At 40.3% G+C, this 25,887-nt stretch overlaps 1 protein-coding gene across 2 annotated transcripts in view; it reads left to right on the forward strand.

The window, feature by feature from the left end:
- The window catches only part of LOC146889591 (acylglycerol kinase, mitochondrial), an 81,369-nt gene that overhangs the window by 33,600 nt on the left and 21,882 nt on the right, over positions 1-25,887 (forward strand). For both annotated transcript variants that reach the window (XM_087901693.1, XM_087901694.1), the window contains 5 exons: positions 4,359-4,438; positions 8,647-8,722; positions 14,256-14,348; positions 16,804-16,836; positions 18,645-18,739. In XM_087901693.1, the coding sequence (XP_087757819.1) occupies positions 4,359-4,438; positions 8,647-8,722; positions 14,256-14,348; positions 16,804-16,836; positions 18,645-18,739 (377 nt within the window). The remainder of the gene's footprint in view (positions 1-4,358; positions 4,439-8,646; positions 8,723-14,255; positions 14,349-16,803; positions 16,837-18,644; positions 18,740-25,887) is intronic.

Consider the following 25,887-nt stretch of genomic DNA (forward strand, 5'->3'; position numbering starts at 1 on the left):
CTGATGACAACTTATGCTGGAGAGGATGTGAGATAAAGGGAACCCTCCTCTATTACTGGTGGGAGTGTAAACTCGTACAGCTCAATCGTACCACAAGAACATGTGTTCAACTATGTTCATAGTAGCATTGTCTGTCATATCCGGAACCTGGAAACAACCTAAATGCTCCCTGACTGAAGAATGGATAAGGAAAATGTGGTATATTCACACAATGGAATACTACACAGCCAGAAAAGTAATGACATCTTGAAATGTGCATGCAAATGGATGGAGCAAAAAACGTCTTATTGAGTGAGGTAACCCAGACCCAGAAGGACAAATATCATATGTACTCACTTATAAGTGGCTTTTGTACATAAAGCGAAGAAAAATCAGCCTGCAATTCACAATCCCAGAGGAATTAGACAACAATGAGGACCCTAAGAGAAACATAGGTGCATCTAATCCACATGAGAAGTAGAAAAAGACAAGATCTTCTGAGTAATTTGGAGAGGGGAGAAGGGAATGGGAGAAATGAAGGAAGGGGAGTGAAAAAAAAGATATAGCTCAATTAAAACAGTAAAAAATCCTACAAAATAATTAAGGTAACTATTGAATAAACCTTAATATTGAGTTCTGCTAATACACCCTCCTCTTACTAAGGTGCATCCTCTCCCTCTTCTGAATCCCTTCCCTCTTACTTTCTCAGGAATAAGGTCTTGTTGGGTACTTGCCCACATACTGACCTCCTTACTGTCCTAGTCCTCCACTCCCCTGCACCTGTTTAGCTCCTTCCCTGGGACTAAACGTGGGTTGATCCTTACAGCTTTCTTGGCTTTTCCTGTGTTCTTTTTACAGTCTAAATTACTGAACGGCTAAAATATAAGTCATGCAATTCAACTCTAGTCTCACACTTAATCCGTTATGGAACCTAGACTGAGTTATAAGTATGGTTAGCAACTCTAGGGTCTGAGAAATGAGGACAAGGAGGGTTATTTAGTGCTGTGGACCTGGAATCTGGTTGGCCAGAGAGCTGGTGTCTTAGGGTTCCTGTTGCTGTGCAGAGACTCCATGACCACAGCAACTCTGATAAAGGAGGACATTTCATAGGGCTGGCTTACAGTTCAAAGGTTTAGCTCATTGTCATCATGTCAGGAAGCAGGGCAGCACTCAGACAGACATGATGCTGGAGAGGTGGCTGAGTTCTACATCTGGGTGGACAGTCAGAAGAAAGAGAGGATCAGACAATAGAAAGAGATCACCATGCCGGGCTGGATTGAGCATCTAAAACCTCAAAGTCCACTCCTCCAACCAGGTCACATCTTCAATAATGCCATATCCTATCAGTCTATGGGGGCCGTTTTCATTCAGACCACTGCATTCTATGCCCTAGCCTTCATAAGCTTGTAGCTGCATCATAATGCAGAAGGCATTTAGTTCAACTTCAAAAGTCCTGTAGTCTATCACAATCTCAACCATGTTTGAAAGTCCACAGTCCAAAGTCTCTGATACTCATGGCAATCTCTTACCTATAAGCCCATGTAAAATCAAAAGTTAAAAAAATGTAGATTACATACTTGTAACATGCAGTGGCACAGGACATACATTACCATTCCGAAATGGAGGAAAGGGAGTGTAGTGAGGAAATACGGGACCAAAGCAAGACTGAAAACCAGCTGGTAAACTCCAAACTGCATTTCCATGTCTGATGTCAGAGTGCTCTTCAGACCTTCAGCTCTTTTCAGCCTTGTTGACTATCACATTGTTTTCTCTTGGGCTAGTTCTGCTTCCTGTTAGCAACGTTCTTGGCAGGTATCCCACAGCTCTGGCATCTCCAGCATCTTGGGGTTTCCAAGGCAATCCGGGCTTCATCTTTACAGCTTCCCACAATGGCCTTTCTAGACTTCCATATAGGGATACTCTGGCATGCTGGGCTTCAGTACCTTTCCTTAGTTGAAAAGGGAGATCCATACCCATTTCTTCTATGCTTAACTCTAAAACCAGAACTGTGTGACCAAAGCCGCCGAGTTCAGCTGCCTGCTGGGGCTAGAAAATGGCCCCTTGTTCAAATACATTTTCACCAGCTTTTGGTTTTCAATAGTTTCCTTCACTATCTAAGTTTTCTGTTCTGGAACTTACTGTGTATACCAGGCTGGCTTTGAACTCTTTAACCCACCTGCCTCTGCTTCCCCAGTGTTAGGTAAAGGTGTGTGCCTACACACGGAGCTTAGCTAGGTGGGCTCTTGTTCTGAGGTTGCCGCTCCCTTTATCCCATTGACCACCGGGCTTCTTTCTCTGTTCACACGTCCCTGTGCTGCTTTTCTCCTTCAGCTTCACAGTTTGTGTTTTTCCTTGCTTCTCTTGCTCCTTTTCATTATAGATCTACGGAAGACCAGGCACTAATAGCCACACAACACGGTTAATGCTAATTTGTTTGGAAATGTCCTCTGCCAGACTGTTAATCCATAATTGTTTAATTTAGCTTCAGGTGGAGTTTTTGGTCAAGGGCAGAAAATAGCCACATTCTTCACCAAAATATCACAAAACAATCTCTAGGCCACATACTAAAATTCTTCTCCTCTGAAACCTTGAGCCAGCCAGCCCCACCTTTAAAATCACCCTCAGCACCACTGTTTTCCATTCTTCTACTAGTATGGCCCGTTAAGCCCCACTTAAAATGTCCAGTCACTTTTCTAGTCCAAAGTCCAAAAGTGTTCCATATTCCTCAAGTCGAAAATATTGTCAGGCTGATCACAGAAATACCCCACTCCTGGTCTTAGGGTTTCTATTCCTATAAAGAGACATCATAACTATGATAACACTTATAAAGGAAAACATTTGATAGAGGCTGGCTTATATAATGCCTCTTCCTGTGAGTCTATGGGGGTGATTTTCATTCAGACGACCACAGCTGGGTTAGTTGCTTCTTTTCTGCTGGAATTCTAGAATGGAGTGGAACAGAACAAATTAATGATATTTGGAATTTAGCAGCAAAGTTTCAAGGTCTGAGTAAGAGTAAAAAGATAACAGAAATGATGATGGACCAAGTAGTTTTTTTTGTAAAGAAAATATCTTTTTGAAGTATTTGGAAAGTGTGTGTGTGTGTGTATGGGCATGTGTATGTCTGTGCACTTATGTCTCTGTGAGTCAGAGGTTAGCATTTCTATGTCATCCTCAATAGCCTTCCCACCTGTTTTTTGATTCATTGTTTCTTACTGAACTCTGAGCTTGCTGTTACAGCTAGACTGCTGCCCCTAGGATCTGCCTGCTCACCTCCCAGCACTGGGGCTTTAGACTACATTGACACTCTCCACTTTCTACCTGGATGCGGGGGTCTGAGCTCAGTTCCTTATGCTTACTGTGTGTGTGTGTATGCTTGCACAACAAGTGCTTTATTCTTCGTTTACCCACTGAGTCCTCTCTCAGCACAGAGGGCGTTTATTTAGAAGCAAGATGTAAACAGAAACCCTAATGGACAACCAGGAGGGTGGTAGATTTAGAATGAGTTATTTAATATGGTATCTTTGCTTAACTTTTTTCTCTAATCATTACTTTTTAATTCTCTTCTAGAATTCTGCTTCCATAGCCCAGATTTGTTCCTTCTTCTCCCTTCTTCCCCTCGAGACAGGGTTTCTGTGTGTAACAGCCTAGCTGTCCTGGAACTCAATTTGTAGTCTACGCTGGTCTTGAACTCAGAAATCCACCTGCCTCTGCCTTTCAGGTGCTGGATTAAAGGTGTGCAGCACCACCGCCCAGCTCAAGTTTTTGCTCTTCCTAGCATTCTTCTCCCCAGCCCTCCGCTCCAGACAGCACAGCCGGAGCTCCCATCCTGTTGCCAGTTTGAATACTCAAATTTGCTTCTCTGCTTCTTCATTCCACTCAGCCTTAGAGCCAGTGGAGTAGAAAAGGCTTGAGTAATGGCTTTCTTTTGTGTATGCAGAAGTGAAAATTCACTGGTAACATAGATTTTGACAGGGGTGGAGGAGGATAAGTTTCAGTAATGAACTGTAAGAGAAAGGATTGTACTCTGGAAACTGAAGCCACATGGGTTAAACTTCCCTTCTCACAGCCTGTGGCCTTGCACACTGTATGCTTGTAATAAAGTCAGCAATATTTTCTAGAAGATACTGCCTCTGGTAAGTAAAGCAAGGTCTTTACCCTAAGGTAAAATGGCTTACTGTCCCTGAATAGCAGTGTCCCTGTGTTACGTTGCTTGTGGTGGTTCTATTATGGAGATCATGTACGAGCTTTTGTTCTTTGTCCGGAAGTAAATTCTTTCAGGGTGAAAAAAATGTATGTGATGATCATATAATTAATATGTGATAATTATTCAGCTGAATAAATGGCATTTAATTGAAAACTCCTCTTTTTCCTTTCAGGTGTTTGGCAACCAGCTCATTCCTCCCAATGCACAAGTGAAGAAAGCCACAGTCTTTCTCAATCCTGCGGCCTGCAAAGGGTATTTCAGCTTCTGACTTTCTGTACTCATTGTTTCTAAAGGAAAAAGACAGAATCCCCACACAGGCAGGTGGTTAGGCTGTGTAGGACCAGAATGACTGGTACCAATACTCTCCAGCCACAGGAGCTATTCTCAAAGTGGAAGTAACAGGTTCCTGTGAAGTAACCATAGGTGAACTGATCTTCAACAAACACCAAGGCTTTGTATCAGCTTGGGAGTGATCCTCTTGTGAATGATTGTTGCCCTGCCTTACTAATTGTGTCAGGCTGTCACCGTAGACAAAGATGTACAGAGAGGACCAAGAGCACTCTGGGCTCAGGAGGACAGTGTGTTCTTTCCAGAGAAGGGACTCTTCATCTGGTCCTGGAGGAGCATGTTCATTATTCCCAAACGAGGATGTGGCCTATAGGGCAGTGACCTAGGGAGAAGAATGACCGTGTTCCCCAGTAACTGATGCATAAAGGGATTGTGGGGAGGGAATTAAGTGTGAAGCATAGCTGGGCTTTTGTTTACAAAGCTGTCTTTCTTGGTCAGTTGATCGTATGTACTCGTTGAAATGAAGGGGTACTATGAAGGCAAGGAGAGGGTGCGGAGGAATCAAAGTGATTATAAGTGAGGGGAAAATCCAAAGCAGAAAAGAGAAGGTGTACAGCGTTAGTTAGGTGGTTGGAGAGATAAATACAAAGACACTGACCATTTTGGAATAAAGCAATTTAAGTTTTACATTTTATAAAATAGAATGAAAGAATTGAACAGGAGAAGAATGATGCCTATTATTTTCCCAGTGTCTTGATCAGTTGTGCTTTCTGAGCCTTCAGTAATTTGTGAATATTTATTAGGTTGGATGCTATAAAATTGAAGTCACATGACATTGGTGATGAGTAGTTGGGGTCAGGTTTTAAATGTCCAGGCAAAATGTGGAGCAAAAAGAAGCAGGGGCCCAAAAGTCAGTTTGGGGGATATGTATGATCTTTTGGGGAAGCTTGTATTGACCCGTTCTGTAAATTGTGCCCGATTATGCAGATTAACTTGCTTAATAGACTACTGCTAGGCTTGGTTCAGGCCTCTCCCCTTCTCCATAAATACCAGGTTTCACATCAGTAATAAACCATATTGCTAGGTCCTTAAAGAGCACAAGCGAAATACCCAGTCCATCGGTCACTGTGACCTGGTGATGGCAGCAGAGAGATCAATGTGTGTGTGTGTGTGTTTGTGTGCGCGTGTGTGCCTGTGTGTGTGTGTGTGTTTCTTGTTCTGCTTCTAGAATATTCTGAGTGACTCAGCCTCCTAAATCCTCAGTTTACTCAGCTATAAAACTAAACAACAAAAGAGACACAAAACTAAAACACAGACCGTAAGAACTACTTTGTAGAACACAGATGTCTTTTTTATTGTGTTAAGTGGGATGGTGCTTCTGAGGGCTAATTGTTTATAAAAAGTTCTGGGGACTGGATGCTGCTGGGTTCAGAATGTTCTCCACCTCGCCCTCTCACTTCTCCCAAGATTTCCTCCCTGGCCCCTTCACCTCCTTTACAGGTGGCTGTCTGTTGTGCTTGTCCTTAGAACCTTCAGTTTCTGGTGACAGTGTTGGCAGTTTCCTGAAGATAGACTTGGCTATTGTAAGTTCTTGCTTTCTTAGAAGTGGGTTTTTTTTGTTGTTGTTGTTTTTTTTTTTTCTCCTGTTTTGTTTTTTTTCCCCAGGCCACATTATTTTATATTTACAAAGTTAATTTTTTAAAGATGTATTTATATATTTTTATGTATATGACAGCTCTATTGATTTTACGCCAGAAGAGGACATCAGATCTCATTACAGATGGTTGTAAGCCACCATGTGTTTGCTGGGAATTGAACTCAGGACCTCTGGAAGAGCCTTCACTCCAGCCCCGATTTACATTTTTGAAGTTAAAAGCAGATTCTTGTTTGCTAGTATAACACTTTATCTAAAGGCAGGTTAAGATGCTGCCACAGATGGCCTTTCCTGAGTGCATTTCTTCCTATAACAAGGTAGATCCCCATATGCATGTAGGACACGGTTGTTCTGAAACACCCCAGCTCCTTTTGTTTCAAAGCTTTACTATTTAATGGCACGGTTTTTGTCGTCATGTCCATGCGCTAACATGATGTATAATTTATTGCATATAATTTATGTAGGACTGGTTTAAAACTTCAGGAGAACCTTAAGAAATAAGACAACTATGTGTTTAGTGTTAATAAATAATACATTAAAGAGTAATTATCTCGTGTGGTGCCTGAGTCTACAAATTGCTGTAAGTACATAAAGTTTTTATTCAGGCCTGGTGCTAGTGCACCCTTAATTATATAATAAATAATGTATCTCTTACTAGCAACATGTGTTTTTCAATCGGAAGAAAGTCTTTCTTATTTTAGAACCTGTGACCTCACGTAAGGATGTAAATGAACAGCAGATGTTGAGTCCTTTTTCTGGAGCCCATAGAGACTGCAGATTTGGTATGCTGGGTCTGACAGATTGAGACTTCATCAGAGTTCTGCCTTTAGGAGATGATGTGATCCACTCCCCGCTGTTCTGTTCTTATCATTCCAGCAGTAAAGGCTTCCCTCACAGTGTCCCCAGCTTCTTTTGTTATGGTGCAGAAGGGGTGGAGGGGAAAGAGGGGACTCATTTCTTTGTAGCTTTTCATGTTCCTTCTGATAATTGTTCACGCACCAGGAAAGGAGGCAAATATTGAACTTGCTCTTGTTCCCACCCAGAGTCTTGATGGTTCCTGTGGAATCTTGTGCAGTCTTTTCACTTTCCATCGAGGTTGCCGATAATCTTCCTTTTGTGTGCCGTTTGTGGGTCTAGCTTTCAGTAAAGATGGCGAATTTGTTCTGTGTTCAGCCTTTAAGTGTTCCTCCTTAGCTGCCTTTGTATTTCTCATACAAATATCCTTAAGAAAGGTAAAGTATACATCACTTTTTAAGGAAACTGTTTTACGAAAAGAGCTAAATAAATATGTAGGTAGTAGTGAGATGTTTTAATAGTGTGTGTGTGTGTGTGTGTGTGTGTGTGTGTGTGTGTGCACGCGCACACGATGTGTGATAGTTGAAAATACCAGGGTAAAAGACAGGTCAACTAGCAGATATATTTTGACATTTATTTGATTTCAACTTTACCATTCATGCAAAGAGACGTTTTGGTACTTCTGCCTATGAGTTCTAGTGTTTCTGAATCTTAACCTGGATTGGACGAGATTGCACTAACGGAATGATGCTCATGAGAAATGCACAAAGCCATCCAAGGCTGCGTAATGACTCCTCTAATTGTAAGATATTACAGTCAGAACGATATCACAGTCTTGTTTGCCTTTCCTCAGAATTCACCTGCCTGCCTGTGGAGATTTATTCAGATTCATGGTTACACTAATTCATCAGATACTTAGTAAATACCTTCGAATATCCCATCCTAGAAGTTGGAGGATTCAAGAATTACTAAGGACTGGTATCTGGTTTTGCAAGTGTCTTATCTTGTGCTAAAGATAGTTTGAAAACTGTCCTCATCATGCATTGAAAACACTGTTGATGGACAGATGTATCAAGTGTAGAGGAACAGAGATGGCTTCTGTGCTCAGGAGATGTAGACCAGCTCCTTGTTAGTCATCCATCCCAACAGATACCTTGATGCTTCCTTTCCTAGAAAAACTCAGCTGTCATGGAAAAAAAAACTCTTTATCTTTCTCCATTTGGGATGACCCGTAGTGTTATACTTTAAGAATGGTGTGTCTTTTCCCAGAAGAGCATGCTGATTAGTAAAGGGTTAAGTAAATCTGTTTTGTTGCCCTCGGCCATATCAATAATATTGCAGTAAATACTTGTATTCCCTTTATTAGAGTATAAGTCAATTGCAGGGGAGCGCATATGCTCTGAGAGCCAGTTCTGCAGGCCAGCCCTGTGTCTGTCCATTCTGTTCCTCTGCTGGGCCTGGAAGTTCTGAGGGGGTCAGGCTTTGTTGTTTCACTGTTGATTGTTTGTCTAGAGAATGTAACATCCCAAATGTATACAAGCTGATTGTATGAGACAAGGAACAAACTATTTTTCTACCTATGGTAACTCACTATCGAACTTCCAATTCTTGAACAAATCAAGTCTGTGTTCTCTAGAGCACATGGTTAAATTTTTTTTTTATTCTCAGCTTTAGAATGTGTATTAAAATAATTGTGGTTTTTTTCCCCCCACTTTGTCTACAGCAAAGCCAGAACTCTATTTGAAAAAAATGCTGCCCCGATTTTACACCTATCTGGCATGGACGTGACTGTTGTCAAGGTGAGAATGACTCTCAAATCTTTATTTGCACAAGACCACCTCTTCTCATGTATCCTTTGCTCTTACCTTCTAAACAGAGCTCAGTTTTTCATTTAAGAGAGGAAGAAAATCAATGTTGTGTCTTCTTTTACTAATTACTCAAAGGAGTTTTGTTTTCTCCTGACTTTGTCTGCTTTTCATTTCGGCACAGGCTCACATGAATGTGTGGAATACAACTCCCATGGGTGTGTGGAGACCCTATAGTGTCCATCTGAGAGGCAGAAGGTGGAGTTATATCTTAGCTGTCAGAGTTTGTTCCCCAAATACAAAGCCTTACAGTTTAACTGGTTTAATTTCTCAGTAGTTCCACTAGCAGGCAAAGAATTGTTAGTGACTGGGAATTTTAAGAAGTAAATCATTAGAGTTTTTTTTTTTTAACAATTATTTATTATGTATACAATATTCTGTGTGTATGCCCACAGGCCAGAAGAGGGCACCAGAGCCCATTATAGATGGTTGTGAGCCATCATGTGGTTGCTGGGAATTGAACTCAGGACCTTTGGAAGAGCAGGCAATGCTCTTAACCTCTGAGCCATCTTTCCAGCCCCATCATTAGAGTTTTGAGATTTTTGGTATAAAGAAAAAAAAGGCAAAATAAGTTAGGAGAAATTGTAAATTTTACACACTGTCTCAGGTTTCCATTATGGTGAACTTCAAATGGCTTATGTGTGTGTGTGTGTGTGTGTGTGTGTGTGTGTGTGTGTGTGTGTGTGTGTAGGGGGGTGCATTTATTCAAAACCAGCCTTCTGTTATTTTTAGTTTATTAAAGAGAATTGTTTGTGTGTATGTGCGTTGTACATAGACCTTGTATCTATAGAAGTTATTTTGGTGAACTTCAGGTGGCATATGTATCCACGTGTGGGGTGAGCATTTAGTCAAAACCAGCTTTCTGCTATATTTATTTTTATTAACTAAAGAGAATTGTGTGTACGTACGTACACTGCACACACGCCCAGTAACTACAGAAGCCAGAAGAGGATGTTGTGTTCCCTGGAACTGGAGCTGTAGACAGTTGTGAGCCACCATGTGGGCGCTAGGACTCAAAACCAGATCTGCAGGAAGAGCAGCAAGTGCTCTTTACTGCTGAGCCATCTCGTCAGCCCCGCCCCTCCAGTGTTGTAAACCTAGTTTATTTCTTCTTAAATTATTTTTGAAATTATGATATAATTGCATCATTTCCCCTTCCATTTCCTCCCTCTAGATCCTCCCATATATGCCTCCTTGCTCAAGTACTGTTTTTAAGAATTGATATTTTGAGAGTTTCAGATAATGTGTTTTGATAATTCTCATCCCCTACTCTTTCCCCACCTCATCTCATATCTGCCCGTCAATTGTACCCCCTAATCCCTAATTCCTTCTTCATGTCTTTAAAAAAAAAAATTCAGTAGCCTGTTGATAGTGACGCACGTCTTTAATTCCAGCACTCAGGATGCAGAGGCAGGCGGATCTCTATAAGTTTGAAGCCAGCCTGGTCTACAAGAGCTAGTTTTAGGACAGGCTCCAAAGCTACAGAGAAACCCTGTCTCGAAAAAAACCAAAATAATAATAATAATAATTCAGTGGATTGTTTGCTGCCATCCATTGGAGTGTAGTGGACCTACCAGGGACCACCCCTTAATGACAGCTTATCTCTTCTTTCCTGAGAAGCCACCAGTTAGCACTAGCTCGTTAATTAGTGGTGGCAACTCCTAAGCCCCTTCTTCTCCATCCTAGAATGTTGACTGGACTGATAGTAATCTATTTCTAAATTACATTTTGAGTGTCTCTTAGTATAACATGAGGGGCCGCTTGTTTGGGTTTCTGTCCCGCCCGGCACCCCAACAAGTCGGCAAACCCCAAAGAAAATCACACACAGGACTCTATAAGATTATAAACTGATTGGCCCATTAGCTCATGTTTCTTGTCAACTCTTATAGCTTATATTAACCCATTATTCTCATCTATGTTAGCCATATGGCTTGGTACCTTTTTCAGCTGTCAGCTCACAAGTTGCGTCTTTGATGGTCTGGGCAGGAATGGTGGAGGGAGCTTCCTGCTTCCTAGAATATTCCCAGTCTCTTTGCTCCACCTCTACTTCCTGTCTGGCTTTCCTGCCTATACTGCCTGCCTGGCCAATGAGTGTTTCATTAAAATATGATTGACAGAATACAGATAGTTCTCCCGCACCATCTTAGAGATTAGAAGGTCATGTCGTATAACTGGCCATGCAATTTTGAATTCTCTTTTCTAACTTGTTAGACTGATCTTGCCGTTGTTTGCCTTTCGGGTTAGGAGAAAGGAGAAGACATTTTCATGAGCATCTATAATATGCCACAGTCTAGGGATGAGAGCCCTGAGGCTGATGGTGTAAGACCAAATAGTAGTTCCCTATCATTTAATGAAACTCTCTGATAAACTCTGGGCCTGGAGCTTTGCTGAGGGGAGACAGACTTTCTAAATAATACAGCAAGTGCGGAAGTTCTGTTTCTCTTGGGCAGTGGACGTTCTTCAGGGCATCCGTTCTCTTCCTTGGTCTTCATGTCTGTTGGCATCCAGTTGTCCATAATGTCTCCTGTCGTCTCTTAACTTTGTGTAGCTTTTGTGGTGTCCACTTTGCCCTGCACCTTAGCTGTGCCTGCTTTGTTGTGTTGTTGTCCCTCACCCCTCAGTAGTCTCCAGGACGGCTTTCAGTTTAGTTAGTTCCTTCTAATCTCAGGAAAAATCCAAGTTTGCCTGCTGATCTCACCGAAAAGGTTGGTTCATTTCTGTCTTTCTTTAAAAATTATTTTCTTCAGTTATGTTTGTATGTATGTATTTAGATTTTTGCTGTTCTCTGTTGTGACACTCTCATTGGTTGATTTTATTTCTCCCTGACCGTATGTATTTAAAGCTCTAAACTCTGCTGTTTCGTTTGTGTATCCATGTCCTATGACCTTTGACACAGTTCTTTCATTATCATTTCTGACTATATTCTCGTTTCCATCATGATTTTTATTTGACCTGCGAGTTATTTAATTTCTAGATTTAAGTTTTTGTGAGTATCATTTTGTCAGTGATTTCTGAATTAACTGCATCGTTGTCAAAGACATATTCTATATAAGTTCAGGATCTTAAAGCTTATTGGGATTCGTGTTTGTGTCTGTTTTTATGAGTGTTCTGTGTATGCCTAAGAGTAATTCATATCAACTGATAGACACTGTGTTCTGTTTATGACCTATATCCAAATCTGTTCATTGTGTACTACAAATCTTCTCTTCCCCACTTTTTTAATTTTTTTATTTTGTTTTTATTGAGAATAACAACTTTAAGCTATCCTGTCAGGGAGTTGCAAATCTCCTATCATGTTTGTGCATTTTCCCATTCCTATAGACAATTTTTTATGCTTTTTATGTTTATATCTTGAGATGATTAACTCTCAAGTAATAAATACAGATAGTTTAAAGATAATTTGCTCCATAAACATTTACATATAAATGTTGGTACATTTTGCATGTGAACCTCAGCCTTTAGGGACTGAGTCCTCTCCTGCCCAGCTGCATATATGTTTGAGCCCATTTCTCTGCCAGCTGTGCATTAGTACCCAGCGTCTCGGCTCAGATACTGCTTTCCTGATTAGGATCTTGTTGGTCAACAGTCTGTGTTGGTCTCCTCAGGAATCCTTAGTGGGTTGGATAGAGCATCCTTTTGATGGCCTCACTCACATGTTAGGTTGAGGTGACTCACAACGTGTTAGGTTGTGTGGCCCATGTGGTCTCCACCAACCATCCTCACAGGGTAGCTGAGTTTTCCGAAGTAAATAAGACATTTTCACATTTTTTTCCCCTAAACACTTGACTATATATGTTTTAATAAGGAAGGACAGTTTCCTTCGTACCTATAATGACATCTTCAGACCCAACCAATTTAACATCTCCTTAATATCAAAGGCCTGTGGCCTTTTGTTTTACATTTTGTAATTTTTCCAATATAAGATACTCAGCAATTATATAAAAAAACTAGTATGTTATTCATGTCACATATTCAGAAAATAGGCATTAGAAAGAAATTTTAGTAGAAATAGTAATATTTTTTTCTTATTGAAACTATTAGTCTTTGAAAAATTAAGTTCTTATCCTTTATATTAAATTTCATTTGGTAAAAATTTCAAATATGCAAAAGATTTACAAAAATAATACATATATATTTACCTACTTCACGCAGAGTACTAACATTTTACTGTGTTTCTGCATAATTTCTCTTTATATAAATGTACGTGTAGGAGTTCCTATGTGGATCATCATGGATGATGTCTAGTTACTCTTGTTGTGAGGAGACATAGTGACATAGTGACCAAGTCAAGTCTTATAAAGAAAACATTTAGTTGAGGGTGGCTCACTTACAGTTCAGAGGTTTGGTCCATTATGGTGGCACACAGGCAGACATGGAGCTGAGAGTCCTACATCTTGACTCAGAGCAACAGGAAGTAGACTGACTATCACACTGAGTGAGGCTTGAGAAAAAGACCTCAAAGCCCACCCCGACAGTGACACATTTCCTCCAACAAGACCACACTTCCTAGCAGTGCCACCCCTTTTGAAGGCCATTTCCTTTCATACACCACAGGTGAAATCATTGATCCCTGATTAATGAGCTCATCCTTGGGCTCCTCTCCCTTCCCTGGAAGTCAGGATGAGGAGCTCACAGTTTAACCCCTAAATCATCTGCTGGTCTCTGGTGACCAGCTCCCATCCGCAAGCCACCCAGGGATCCTCCCAAAGCTCCCTCTGTAGCACATAGTCTGGTGTGCCTGCGGGGCACTTCCTGTGAGTAACTGAGATCTGTGATCTTCAGAGGTCTCTGCTAGGAAAAGAGAACAAGGACCAGATAGTTCAGATTATACTGCAGCTGTTTTATCCCGTCTGGTGTTTAGTGTTTAGGTTTGGCCTGCTGGTGTGTCTAGTGTGTAGGTAATATTTCTATTGCACTTGCTTTATGCCCTTTAATCTTTTAGCATTTGTCTTCAGGGCCGTACATATCAATGCCACCTGGTGGTGGCTGAAATGTACATTTACGTGTATGTGTGTATCTGAGATGAACATTCTTATAAAAATGGGAAGGTGAAGTGCTCTTCTGTGAGAACTTTAAAACGCACCTTACTATGGTCTCCTGGGCTCTGCAGCCTGTGCTCCTCCATTACATCTGCTTCCCCGTTTGCTGTGCACTTGACTTCCTGTCCCCAGAGTCACAGAAGCCACAGTGGACTGGAAATGAGCCCGCTGCTGGCCAGCTGTGCCACTGAAGCAAGTTATTGGGCTTGAATTTATTTTTAAAATAAGGAGCTGAGTAGATCATTTCTGAAGTATAACCCTGACTCAGAAAGTCTAAAAGTATAAAAATCCAAACCTAGTTGCTTTCATAGAATTTTCTTGAGAAAACAGAGTCAATTTAAACTTTAGAGAACGTATCTCACCTTTTCATCCTTTGAACTTGTGTTCCTACAGTGACAGATTTACCAAAGCGTTCTTTTACATTTCAGACAGATTATGAGGGGCAGGCCAAAAAGCTCTTGGAACTGATGGAAAGCACAGATGTGATCATCGTTGCTGGAGGAGATGGGACACTGCAAGAGGTAGGCTCCTCCCCTCCCCATCCAGGAACATTTTTAAGGGGAGAAAAAAAAGGAAATTAGCTTCTAGAACAGTGGCAACAATAATTAAGAGAACTTTTGGAGTTCATTATTTTAGGGCTGTTGCTCACAACTAATACAGCCCTAAGCTTTGCTCCTGTTCTTTTCCTTCCTTGATTTTGGTAAACCTTCTTCCCAGCAAAAAGAAGGGTTTATATGCAATAAATTTTGTTTGACAAAATTAAAGAAAACAAACAAGGCTCCATAATGTAGGCACTTAGGATGAAGTGGGAGATCTTGAGTTGCAGTTAATCTTGGACTCCACAGCAGGATTAGATCTCAGACGCTGACTAAGACAGGAGCAGAACGGGTCCGGACGGGCAGCACCTGTTATGCTGTGCAGCCTGGTGTACAGCAGCTCAGTGATGGCCTCACGGGTTCACTGAGGACAAGGTCTCCTCAGATGACAGCGTCTCCCAAGGAAACACCTCTCTGCCCACTCACGTCATCCCTGTTGTGTAGAAAGGAGCTCTTAGTACTGCGTTTATAGGACGAGGTGCTGCTTGTTCAGATGTATGAGTCTCTCTAGTTTTCTGTCGCTTTTAGGGTTGGTTGTTTGGCAGCCAGTGCTAGAGAACACACCTCTTATATGCTGGGCAAGCTCTCACTCCTGAGCGTAATCCCTAGCCCTGTCTTTGTTCTAATATTATTATCACTACTCCTTAGTCACATGTCACACCTATTAGAATGGCCAGCGTCAGAACACAGGCAATACTGGAATGCTGATGAGGGTGGTTCAGTAGGGACTGTCATTCATTTATGGTGGGAATGCTGAATGGTTTAGTCACTTTACATATCAGAGTAACCAAAATCCAGGATAACCAAAATGAAAAGTGAATGGTTTCCAGAAAACTGAACATACTCCAGCAATTGTGCTCATTGGAAGTTATGCAGAGGAGTTCACAGCTATTGTACATTAAAAAAATATCTGCACTTGGACGTTTATAGTATTTTTATTTATAATTGACAAAACTTGGAAGCAATAAAGGTGCCTTTTAATTAGTTCATGAGTAAGTAGAATTGCATACCCAAGTAATGGATTATTTAGCATAGAAAAAAAGAATTATTGTTATGACAAGTCTTGGAGGAAACATAGTGTTTATTACTAAGTGAAAGAAATCATGAAAAGACCATAGTTTACAGTTCAACTGTTTGACTTGTGGCCATGCAAGTGTAGAGAGAGTAGAAAGGTGGAGAGGTTTCCTGAAGTCGGGAGAAGAGGAGGATACGCAGTCAGCACACAGGCCTTTGAGGGCAATGAAAGTACTTTGGAGCTGATACTGATGTCTAGGTGTTATTACCTGTTTATTGAAACCTGTAAAGTGCACGGCATGGAGTGAACATCAATCTAAACAATAAAGTTTAGATTGTAATTTTAATGTAGGTTCATCAGTTTTACCAGAGGCTGTACTGTACACCCACACTACATTACTGTTACCTTTGAACTCTCTTTGGTTGCATCATCATTGTCAGGGATCAGAAAGGAACAGCAAAGACTGTCCTGTGTTTGACTTGGCTGTCATTTGAGCCTCAGTAATCTTCTTTTTTAAAAGTCTCTGCTAACGATCTTGTAGTTGTTTTTATAGCTTCCTAATGAGATGTGTAGAGTTCTGTTCTGATCTACAAAGAATGAAGTAGATCACTGACAGCCCATTTAATACTGAAACCCAGTGAGCTGGGACAAGATAAAGGGATGAGATGTGTCAACCTTTATTTTTACAAAATGTTTTTAAAGAAAGACAGTATTTTGTATATTTAGTGCACTCTTAGACATTAAAGTAGACATTGGCTATAGAATGAATTGGGTTGGGATGACCGCTCACACCTGCTCACACCTGCTCACACCAGTTACCCAGGAGGCTGAGGCCAGAGGAATGCTGTGAGTCTAGGCTGCCTAATGAGACCCTGTCTCAGAAGTGGATTAAATAAAATAAAGAAGTGATGAATGCTACTTGTTTAGCCCCTTTGTCTTCCTAGCCCGTAGGAAGAAACACTTGAGTATAGATTTCTGAATATAATAAGGCATCTTTTTGTCTATGCATCTCAAAGGGGTAACATAGACTTTTCTGTGTAATTGAAAAGAGCTCAGATTTCTATTGAACCTACAATATATAAACATTAGTAAAGCTATGTTTTGTAGACCTTGAAACAGTTTTCCTAATGTAATATGGAATTTTTGTAATTTATCTTAATTTTTATTATTACTTCTAGGTTAAAAATAAGATCCAATTTAGCCTTGATTATATTTGAGAAAATGATGTGTTTTTAAGATCTAGGACATCATTTAACATTGTTTCTGGAAGAAAATAAGTAAGTTTGTGGTCCATGAAATTTGAATCTAATTTTGTTATGATAAAGGAAATGCATGTTGTTTATAATAACTTTTTTACACTCATAGGTTGTTACTGGAGTCCTTCGAAGGACAGATGAGGTAAGCTTGTAACAATAAATTTATGATTTACTTGCTGTCATTCTTTTATCTTTTGCTCCTCATGATTCATGCATTCATATTTATATTTATACATTATATTTATATAATGTATAAAAATAATATATATATTTATATGTATATATGTATATATCAATATACACATACAAATATATGCTGTATTACGGATTGAATCCAGGGTTTTGTGCATGCTGGGTAAGCACTTTACCACTGAACTTCACCTCCAGCTAACTAAATTCATTTAGTTTTTATTTTGAGACATGGTCCTGATAAGTTGCCCAAGCTGGCCTTGAACTTGTGATTCTCCTGCCTCAGTCTCTGGAGTCTCTGGGATTCCAGGCACAGACGCCCATGCTCAACTCTTGTGTTATAGTTTCGGTCCAGTACAATTGTGAAGGGACTGGATTTTTGAGCAGATGATGCAATACTGACTCCTCTGTCATAGGTCACTCTCATGAACCCATGGTGGACTTGCTGTGTTGGTAATCTAGAGTACCCAGTACCTTTTAACAGTAGTCTGTACTGAATAAAGATTTCCTGTAGAATCTTTTCTTCAAGGAAATCTTTCATAAATTAATGGTGATGTGTTCATCTAAGAGGAACTAGATAGCACTGAAATGAATGGACTAGGCTTATTTAGTTAAGGGAGAGCATGGGAACCTGAGTTTGTTCTCCAGGATCCATATAAAATTAGTTGGTTGTAGTCGGTAGTGCTGCTGGTAACCCGGTTCTGGCTGGCCAGGAGAGCCGACTTTGCACGTTTCAAGCCATGGGTGAGACTTGTCTCAGAAAAATGTGGACATTGCCCAGGGAGCAGGATGGGAAGTTGCCCTCTGACCCCTTTGTGCATCCTCAACACCACCCCACACACCTGTGCACAGAAAAATGTGTATGCATATGCAGGAATGATCTAGATGTATAAGTATCTACATCTTAAGATCTTAGAAATGTTAACTACAAAGTAAGTTTCTGGTATATATTTCTACATGGTTTTAGAATGCAGGACACAGTACCGTCACTGTGTGTTATTTGGGATGTAAGTGTGTAGTAAGAAAAAATAATGTAGTCGGGAAAGAGTCATACCAACCTAGCGTAATGATTTCCTCAGAGAGCAGGCAGGAGAACAGAATCTCAAAGGATTTCACCTGTCTCTCTGCCTGTTTATTTACTTATTTATTTATTTATTTTAATTTTGAGATCCGATTTATTTCTTAAAACATCAGAAACAAAATGAGAAATATTCTTAAATCTGGGTTGTGGGCTTATAGAGTTTTGTTAGAAATTTATTGAAAATAGTCTTTAAGAATCTTTAAGTAACTATTATATATGTGATATTTAGTTAAATCACCTAGTATGTCATTAACTGACACTACTTGACTTTCTCTCTTTGCCTTATTTGTATTTGGTGTAGCTTATGAAGCAGTGCCACCTGTCACTGGTCGCTGTAGAAATAGTAGATATTTTAGTTGAATTTTGTCTGTATATGTCTTCTGTAGTGTGATAGCTTAGCGACTCTCACACTGGTTAATTGATCCAGTAGCTGTAAGACTCGCTGTCGTAGCCCAGTTTCATACAAATAATTGCAGCTACTGAGCACCCAAGGGTATCCTCTAAATTCTGAGTCATGTGTTTCTGTGGACTGCTTTGCTTCAGGAAATGCACCTGCTCACTGGCATAGGGATGGGGCATGGAGATGAGGAGGGAGACACAGGCCTATGCTTTGTCATAGAGGACACACAGATTTTCTGACTGTAACAGTACAACTTTCTCTTTTTTTTTTGTTCTACCAGGCTACCTTCAGTAAGATTCCAATTGGATTTATCCCGCTGGGACAGACCAGTAGTTTGAGTCACACCCTCTTTGCCGCAAGTGGAAACAAAGTCCAGTAGGTTGTCACTATGGAACGCTAACCTTTGTAGGTGATAGAGCCTAGGACAGAGATCCACATGCATGATACAGTCGACTTTGCAAATTTGGTAGCTTGAAACTTCAAGTTATTGGGAGGGAGCATTCAGCCTTTGGGAGAATTGGGGAGTTTCCCAATTTTGTTGTGGTGCCTTCCTAATCTAATAGGAATTCCCGAAGTCAGGGTGGAGGTGAGTACTTAATGTCCTTGGAGCTGATACGGAGATGGCATCTCTGACCCGTACAGATTTTCTGCTTTTGCACTGTAATTCCCTTTTGTGAAGGCGAGGGCAGATTTGTACTGATTGTTTCCTTTAAGTATGCGTGATGACAAATAGCAAGTGTCTTGTGGTAACTGAACTGGTGGTGTAAGCAAAACAGGTCCTTTTCTGACCGCCTGGAGTGGTAGGTAGTGCGCGATGGAGCAGATAAGGAAGGTAGCGAAGTCCTGACATCTAAACTGAATTGCTGAGAGTCTAACAGTGTCTTTAGGAGTCAGGCAAATTGTCATTTTAATAGTTCTTTTTTCTTGAAAGCTTTAGGGAGCAAAGCCTTCATAAAGGTAGTAATCTTGAATCTGAGGTTTGGCTTTCACAGTAATTAATAGTATAATCTTGAGTAAATGGTTGTCAAAAGACATAAGTAAAGGACAGTGTTGGAGAAATCATCACACCACATGCAATGTAAGGTTTGTGACAGGAGACACCAGAAAGCAAATATTTGCTGAATGAATTAGTTAAAATTTTTCAGAATTTTTTTTCTTTTATAACCCAAGTCAATAATAATGATACTCAAGTGACTTTTTTATTTGGGTTAAATTTTTTTTTCAGCTTTAGAGTGCTTTGTTAGGCTAGTTCTTATAGATTGACTTTCCCTATTGTAATTTTGAGGGCCAACAATTACATCTTTTAGGAATTCTGTGTTGTTCATAAAATCCTGGGTGCATATAAGAAAGCCCAGACATGCATGCAGATATTTATCATACCCTCATTCTACTATTTCTCAGGTGTCACACCTTTATAGGATCCTTCAGCTATTCTCCAACCATCCTTAGGCGTGGCAAACATTGGGAAACCTATTAATGGGCCATACTATCTGTCAAAGGTTGTAAGTTCTGAGTGGTAATATATAATGATGGATGAATGACTGAAGCATTTTTGCTGGTCTGATGTAAATCCTATGCTCTTCAAGACTCGACTCTTAGTAAGCTTGCTTCTCCTTGTATCAGTAGAGATGTCTCAGCCAGCATTTCCAGTAGCACATCAGTGACCAGAGACAGGTTTCCTTGCAGAAACCCTTCCTGTCCAAAAGCCAATTTGCACTCACATGTAGACACCCCCAGGATCTGAGAGCCTTCTGCTTTTTAGGAGCCAGTTTTTTTTTCCATGTTCTTAAACTACTGTTATTGCTGCTTCTGTTTATATTTTAAAGATTAGTAAAATCTAATCTATAACCATGCCCCAGGGCTCTTAGGTTAATCAGTAACTCTGCCCTGGGCTCAGAATTTTGCAGACTTTTTAACATGGCTGCTGCCTGTGGGTATTTAAAAAGAACAAATCTTTGCCTTCTGCCCTGCTGTCAGAATTTCCTGTTGCATAATTATTAAAGAAGAAAAACGTCTTTTTTTCTTGGAATGTGGACTGTTGCAGATAAATAATCCTAAATGCCAGGCACAGTGCTTCTTCATGAGGACTTTAGTTATTGTTAGGGAGTGATAGATTTGAGATTGCATTTCAGTTGTCTTCTGCCAAGCAATTTAGGGAAGCAAGTTAATGCAAAAAGTAGTTTGGGTTGTTTTAGGTCAGTCTCTGAAAGGCAGGTTCCAGGTGCTGTTCAGATTAAGTACAATGCACACAGCATCTACGGTGCTTTCTTTACAACCCAGATACTCTCGGAACAAACCTGCTAGACTTGTGAGCATGCTTCTTGCTTCCTCCAAGTAGAATCTCACTTTTAAAAAGTTTGCTGTCCACTCCCCAGGCAACATCTCTACTGAAAGGAAAATAATGGTTCATAGATAAATATGGGTGTTTTGTCTGCATATAGAATTCCTGATGCCCAAGGAGGCCAGAAGTGAGCATTAAATCCCCTGGAATTGGAGATACAGATGGCTGTACACCCCATGTGGGTGCTGGGAATTGAACCAGTGTTATTTATAAGAGTAGCAAGGACTCTTAACCACTGAGCCATCTCTCCAACTCACAATGGCTTACATTAAATAAAAGGAAAAAGGCCTCCCAGAAGGCACACACACTGCTAAGTATATTCAGGAACTGAAATTCATGTATCGATGGCAGAAATGCCCAGTAGTGCAGCCTTGATCGGAACTAATATGGCTGTCTCTTATCACATTCAACATACAGATCCAGACAACAACCTAAACCTCATTTGTAGAATCTGTTGCTAGTTGCCAAAAATCAGGAATAGTGCCAGTGTCAGCCAATTCCTGAATCAGCAGCTGAACAGATTGTGGTACACCCATAGAACAGAGTTGCTGTGAGATGGTCTTTCTCTGTCTACACTGTGAGATGAATAAAGTTGCTTAGACCTATGGCAGGGCAGAATATAGCTAGTTGGGAAAGCCAAAGTGAATACAGGGAGAAAGAAGGCAGAGTGGAGAGATGCCAGCAGCTGCTGGAGAAGTAAGATGCCAGAGCATTGCCTGTAAACTACAGGGCACATCGACATACATAGATTATTAGAAATGGGTTAGTTTATATGAAGAGCTAGCCAGTAAGAAGCCTGAGCCATCAGCCAAACCATTTGTAGTTAATATTAAGGTTCAGAATGGTTATTTGGGAACTGGCAGGCGGGAAAGAAACCTCCAGTTACACAGAGTGCTACTTAACCATGGAACCATGTTGATACAGTCAGTAGCATGAATAATCTCAAACTCATGCTTTTTCATTCTATTCTATGACAGTTCCTACTAAAGAGTAAACTGAATTTGATAATTGCCAGGAACCAATGATGTTGGTGGGAGTGGGTTGGCTGCAAAGATTGATAAGGGACTTGGAGGGATGCTAGAGATATTATGTATTTTGGTGATGGTATTGTTTACATGGATACAAAATGTATGGAAAGGCATGCCTGCAAGGACAGATTGTACTGCGTGTGGATTCCAGCTCTGGTTTAAAAACGAAGTTGACCTTTCAGTTTCCAGGGTTGTGTTTGAGAAGCTCTGCTGGAAGAACAGATGCAAAGCTGATAGGAGTGTTCGCCCAGGAGAAACACTGCGCAAGGCCCTGGCCCAATCCTCAGCACCACAGATGGAAAAACCATTTGGAGGGGGGACAGCAGCCAAACAGCTGTCCCATGGTTGAGTACCAAGGCAGAGACTTGTGAATGGAAGGGAACCAGTGCTTTCATAGAAAAACCTGAGGTCTATGTAGTCAACTCTGAGAGTTCCAATCTCCTTGGCACCCAGTGTTATGTCTTATAATCTTGTGAGATGTACCTCCAGGAGTTTGCTGGAGATCCCACACTACATACTAGAAGGGCAGAAAGGAAAAGTTTTGCAATACTCTGAAGCAGTCTTTTCCCCTTGCAAGGTCTGCATCAGGAGAAACTATGTATTCAGAGCCCAAGCTTCTCGAATAGTATTGGAACTCAATTGGGATTGCTGGACTCTAGTTGGTTCTGGGCTTCCATATGGGAGAAGGGAAATAACCCAACTCCAGCCTACTCTTAAGCCCTTCCCTAACTTATTGGGGTAGAAAAGAGTTGAAGGTTAAAATGGAAAGGTAATTAGACAATCTTCAAATCTGTATAGATTATACAATATGCTTCTATATAACACATATGACAAAAATATAAAAAATGAGAATTTTATATTATTTGAACTAAATAAAAACAACTTCCAAAAATATGTGGGAGGCAGTGTAGTGTGGGTTAGAGGAAATTTAAAGCATGTAGTATATGCATTATAACAGAGGCAAAGCAGGATTAAGTGTGATGTCACATTGTAGAGGCATTCACGTGGGAAGGTGACTCAGGAGGAGTGTGAGTTTGCGATCAGCCTGGCTACAAAGTCAGACATTGCCTCTGAAGTCAGGAAGAAGAGCAAAGCAAGTTAAATCTAGAATTAACAAAAGGAAAGAAAAATTATATTCAGAGTAAACAAGTGAAAATAATAGGAATTCAGTAAATTGAAAACAAAAGTCAACGGAAAAGCTGGTTCTTGGAAATAATAAATAGCTCAACAAATCTCTAGCCTGGAAAAATAAAAACTAGAAAGGACACAGATGCTTAACTTTAGTGATGAAAGAGACGATGTTGCTGCTGAGCCTGCGAACATGAAAAAGATTATAAAGAAAAGGATGACAGCTGTAGGCCCAGAAGTTTGATGACCTTGGAACAAACCAACTCCTTCAAAGGCGGTTTGGCCACAACTCATGAAAGAAGAAATAGTTGGCAAGTGGATTAATAAACTGGTACATGCAAGCAGTGGAATCTCATTCAGTGCTAGAAAGACATTAGCTATGAACCACAGAAAAACAGAAACTTGGATGCATATGATCAAGTAAAGGAGAACTGTGGAAAAGGCTATGCTGTATGACTCCCGCTGTTGGATATCTGGACTAGGAAAATTACGGCAGTCAGAAGGGGAGGGTTCTTAGGGCTTGGAGTGGCGCAAAGAGATTTGTGTGATGACTGAATTCCTTTGTGTGTACTAGGTAGTGGGTACATGCCATTAACCTTGTCTCAACCCAGTTAGGCTGCAGCTATGATCAAAACTGAATTATGAATGACAATAATAAGTCAGTAGAAATTCTTGAGTTGTGACAAAAGAGCAGACCAGTTTTGGGGAAGGGAGGGTGAGGGTGTGAAAACAGAACAGCTGTTTGTGAGGGAAGGGTTATCTAGGGAAAGTTCTGTGCTTGCCTTTAAATGTTCCTACCAACCTGGCCCCTAAGATGGCTCTAAAAAAGTTTATGTAAATGTACTGGATTTGATCCCTAGCAACACACACACACACACACACACACACACACACACACACACACACGAGTTTCAGACTAAAAAGAAGCATAATCCTTTCAAACTTCAGTAACTTGATTAAGCAAGCATTAGAGATGCGTTCTAGTTTTTCTGAGTTTTGTTGGCATCAGCATATACCTCTATGGCTACTATCGCTCACCATTAATTATATAGTGATCCTGTATCCCATCATTATTGTTTGTGTCAGTAAGGTGAATATCTACAGTGTATTGAAACATGCCAGATCATTTTCATAGTGATAATCAGAAAACATGTAAAACTGAAAAACTGAACACATCTGTGTGTTATGGGAAACCAGGTTATTATTTAGAAAACTGGTTTTTAGAGTTGTTGTTTTTAATCAGGCAGGGTTGGGGGAGGACGGATGTGGTGCACTGCCTTTATTACAGGAGTCAAAACAATCAAAAGGCAGAGGCAGGTAGGCCACTGTGAGTTCAAGGTCAGCCTGATCTAGTAGCCAGTTCAAGGTCAACTGGGGGACAAAGTCAGACCTCACCGAAATAAATAGGAAAAAGGGAGAAGGAATGTTAGTAGGCAAAATGCAAGCACGTATGAAGCCCTGTCTTCCATCCTAGCATGGAATAAACTAGCCATGATGGTGCACATCTGTAATTGCAGCACTGGGGAGAGAGAGGTAGGGATATCAAAGCTGAGCCATCTTTGGCTACAAAGTGCCAGCCTAGGATACATGAGACCCTGTCTCATGGTTTTAAAACAGTTAAATGTTCTTCTTGGCTGTTTTTGTTTGGTTGGTTGGTTTTCGTTTTGGTTTTTCAAGCCGTGGTTTCTCTATGTAACAGGCTTGAACTCACAGAGATACATCCGCCTCTGCCTCCTGAGTGTTGGGATTAAAGGCGTGTGCCACTACATCTGGCTAATCTTGGCTTTCTTATATGACCTGTATTATAGTGTATCCAGATTGCTAATGGGGGAAGGTTCTTTGGTAGATAGAAAGAATGGTAGAATTCAAACTGCAGAGAAAATTCAAGTGTTTTTTATTAGTTTGGAACAGATCTAGGTAAATCTAGGTAATTATTTTCATTAGTTCCCATCATCACCAAAAGACAACCAGGTGTTCTTTATTTTCTGATAAAAGTGTATACTACCACATTGGGATTATTGTTGCCAACTTCTCAAGGCTGAATTAATATAAATTTTGTATTCTAGCTCAGAAAATACATAAAATTTATATATATATACACATAAATTTTAATATAATGTGATATATTAATGTGATAATAATGTAATTAATAATATATTGATATAATAATAATAAATATAATGTAATAATAATAATACATACATACACCAGGACCTTACACATATAATCGCTAAGGTTCAAGTCCACAGAAACTCAGCAGACAAATGGCCTAATTCTTAAGTAGGGAGACAAAAAAGAACAGTTAATAGAGTGAAAGAGATTAAAACATAAGCCAATCACCATTTATGTGTCTTGTTTGAATCTTGATTTGAACAAAGGAGGTAACATATATATTTATATATTAATTGTTAAAATTTGAGAACTGACTAAATACATTGTTACACAGTGAGCCAGCATTTTAAGTATAATAATATTTCATAAAACTCTCTTTTGCAGATACATAATAAACTCTTAAGGTATCAGATTTTCTTTCATTGATTAAGCCTTACAGGGTTGTGAAGTAAGATTTGTCATGAGGTGATGATTGTTGAATACGAGTGAGGAATATACAGGCGTTATTTACAGTTTATGTGCTGGAAATTCTAGAGAATAAAGTATTGTACTCAGCAAATACTGACTGCCTGTTAGCTGACCTGCATTGTGCTGATGGAGAGTTTTCATGGTCAGCACACTAACTGTCACTAGCTTTGTGGGACTTTCCTTCTCCAGGAGGAGGCAAATGATAATGTTAATAAATACACGGTTCAGACTGTGGTTACGAAAGGACAGCAACAGTTCAGTGCTGGTCACAGTGAACGACCTGCTAGGCTGGAAGGAGTGCGCCCTCTGGGTGGTATCATCTACCAGACTTGAGGGATGGAGGAATGGACTTGTAATGGCTGCACCTAGGGAAGGGAAGGTTTGACGGCCATTCTGAGCAGGTCTCTGATTCCTCTACTCATCCTCTCATGTGAGAGCAGATGTCT

Source organism: Myodes glareolus, chromosome 25 (genome assembly GCF_982192425.1).
Source record: "Myodes glareolus chromosome 25, mMyoGla1.1, whole genome shotgun sequence".
Lineage (NCBI taxonomy): Eukaryota > Metazoa > Chordata > Mammalia > Rodentia > Cricetidae > Myodes > Myodes glareolus.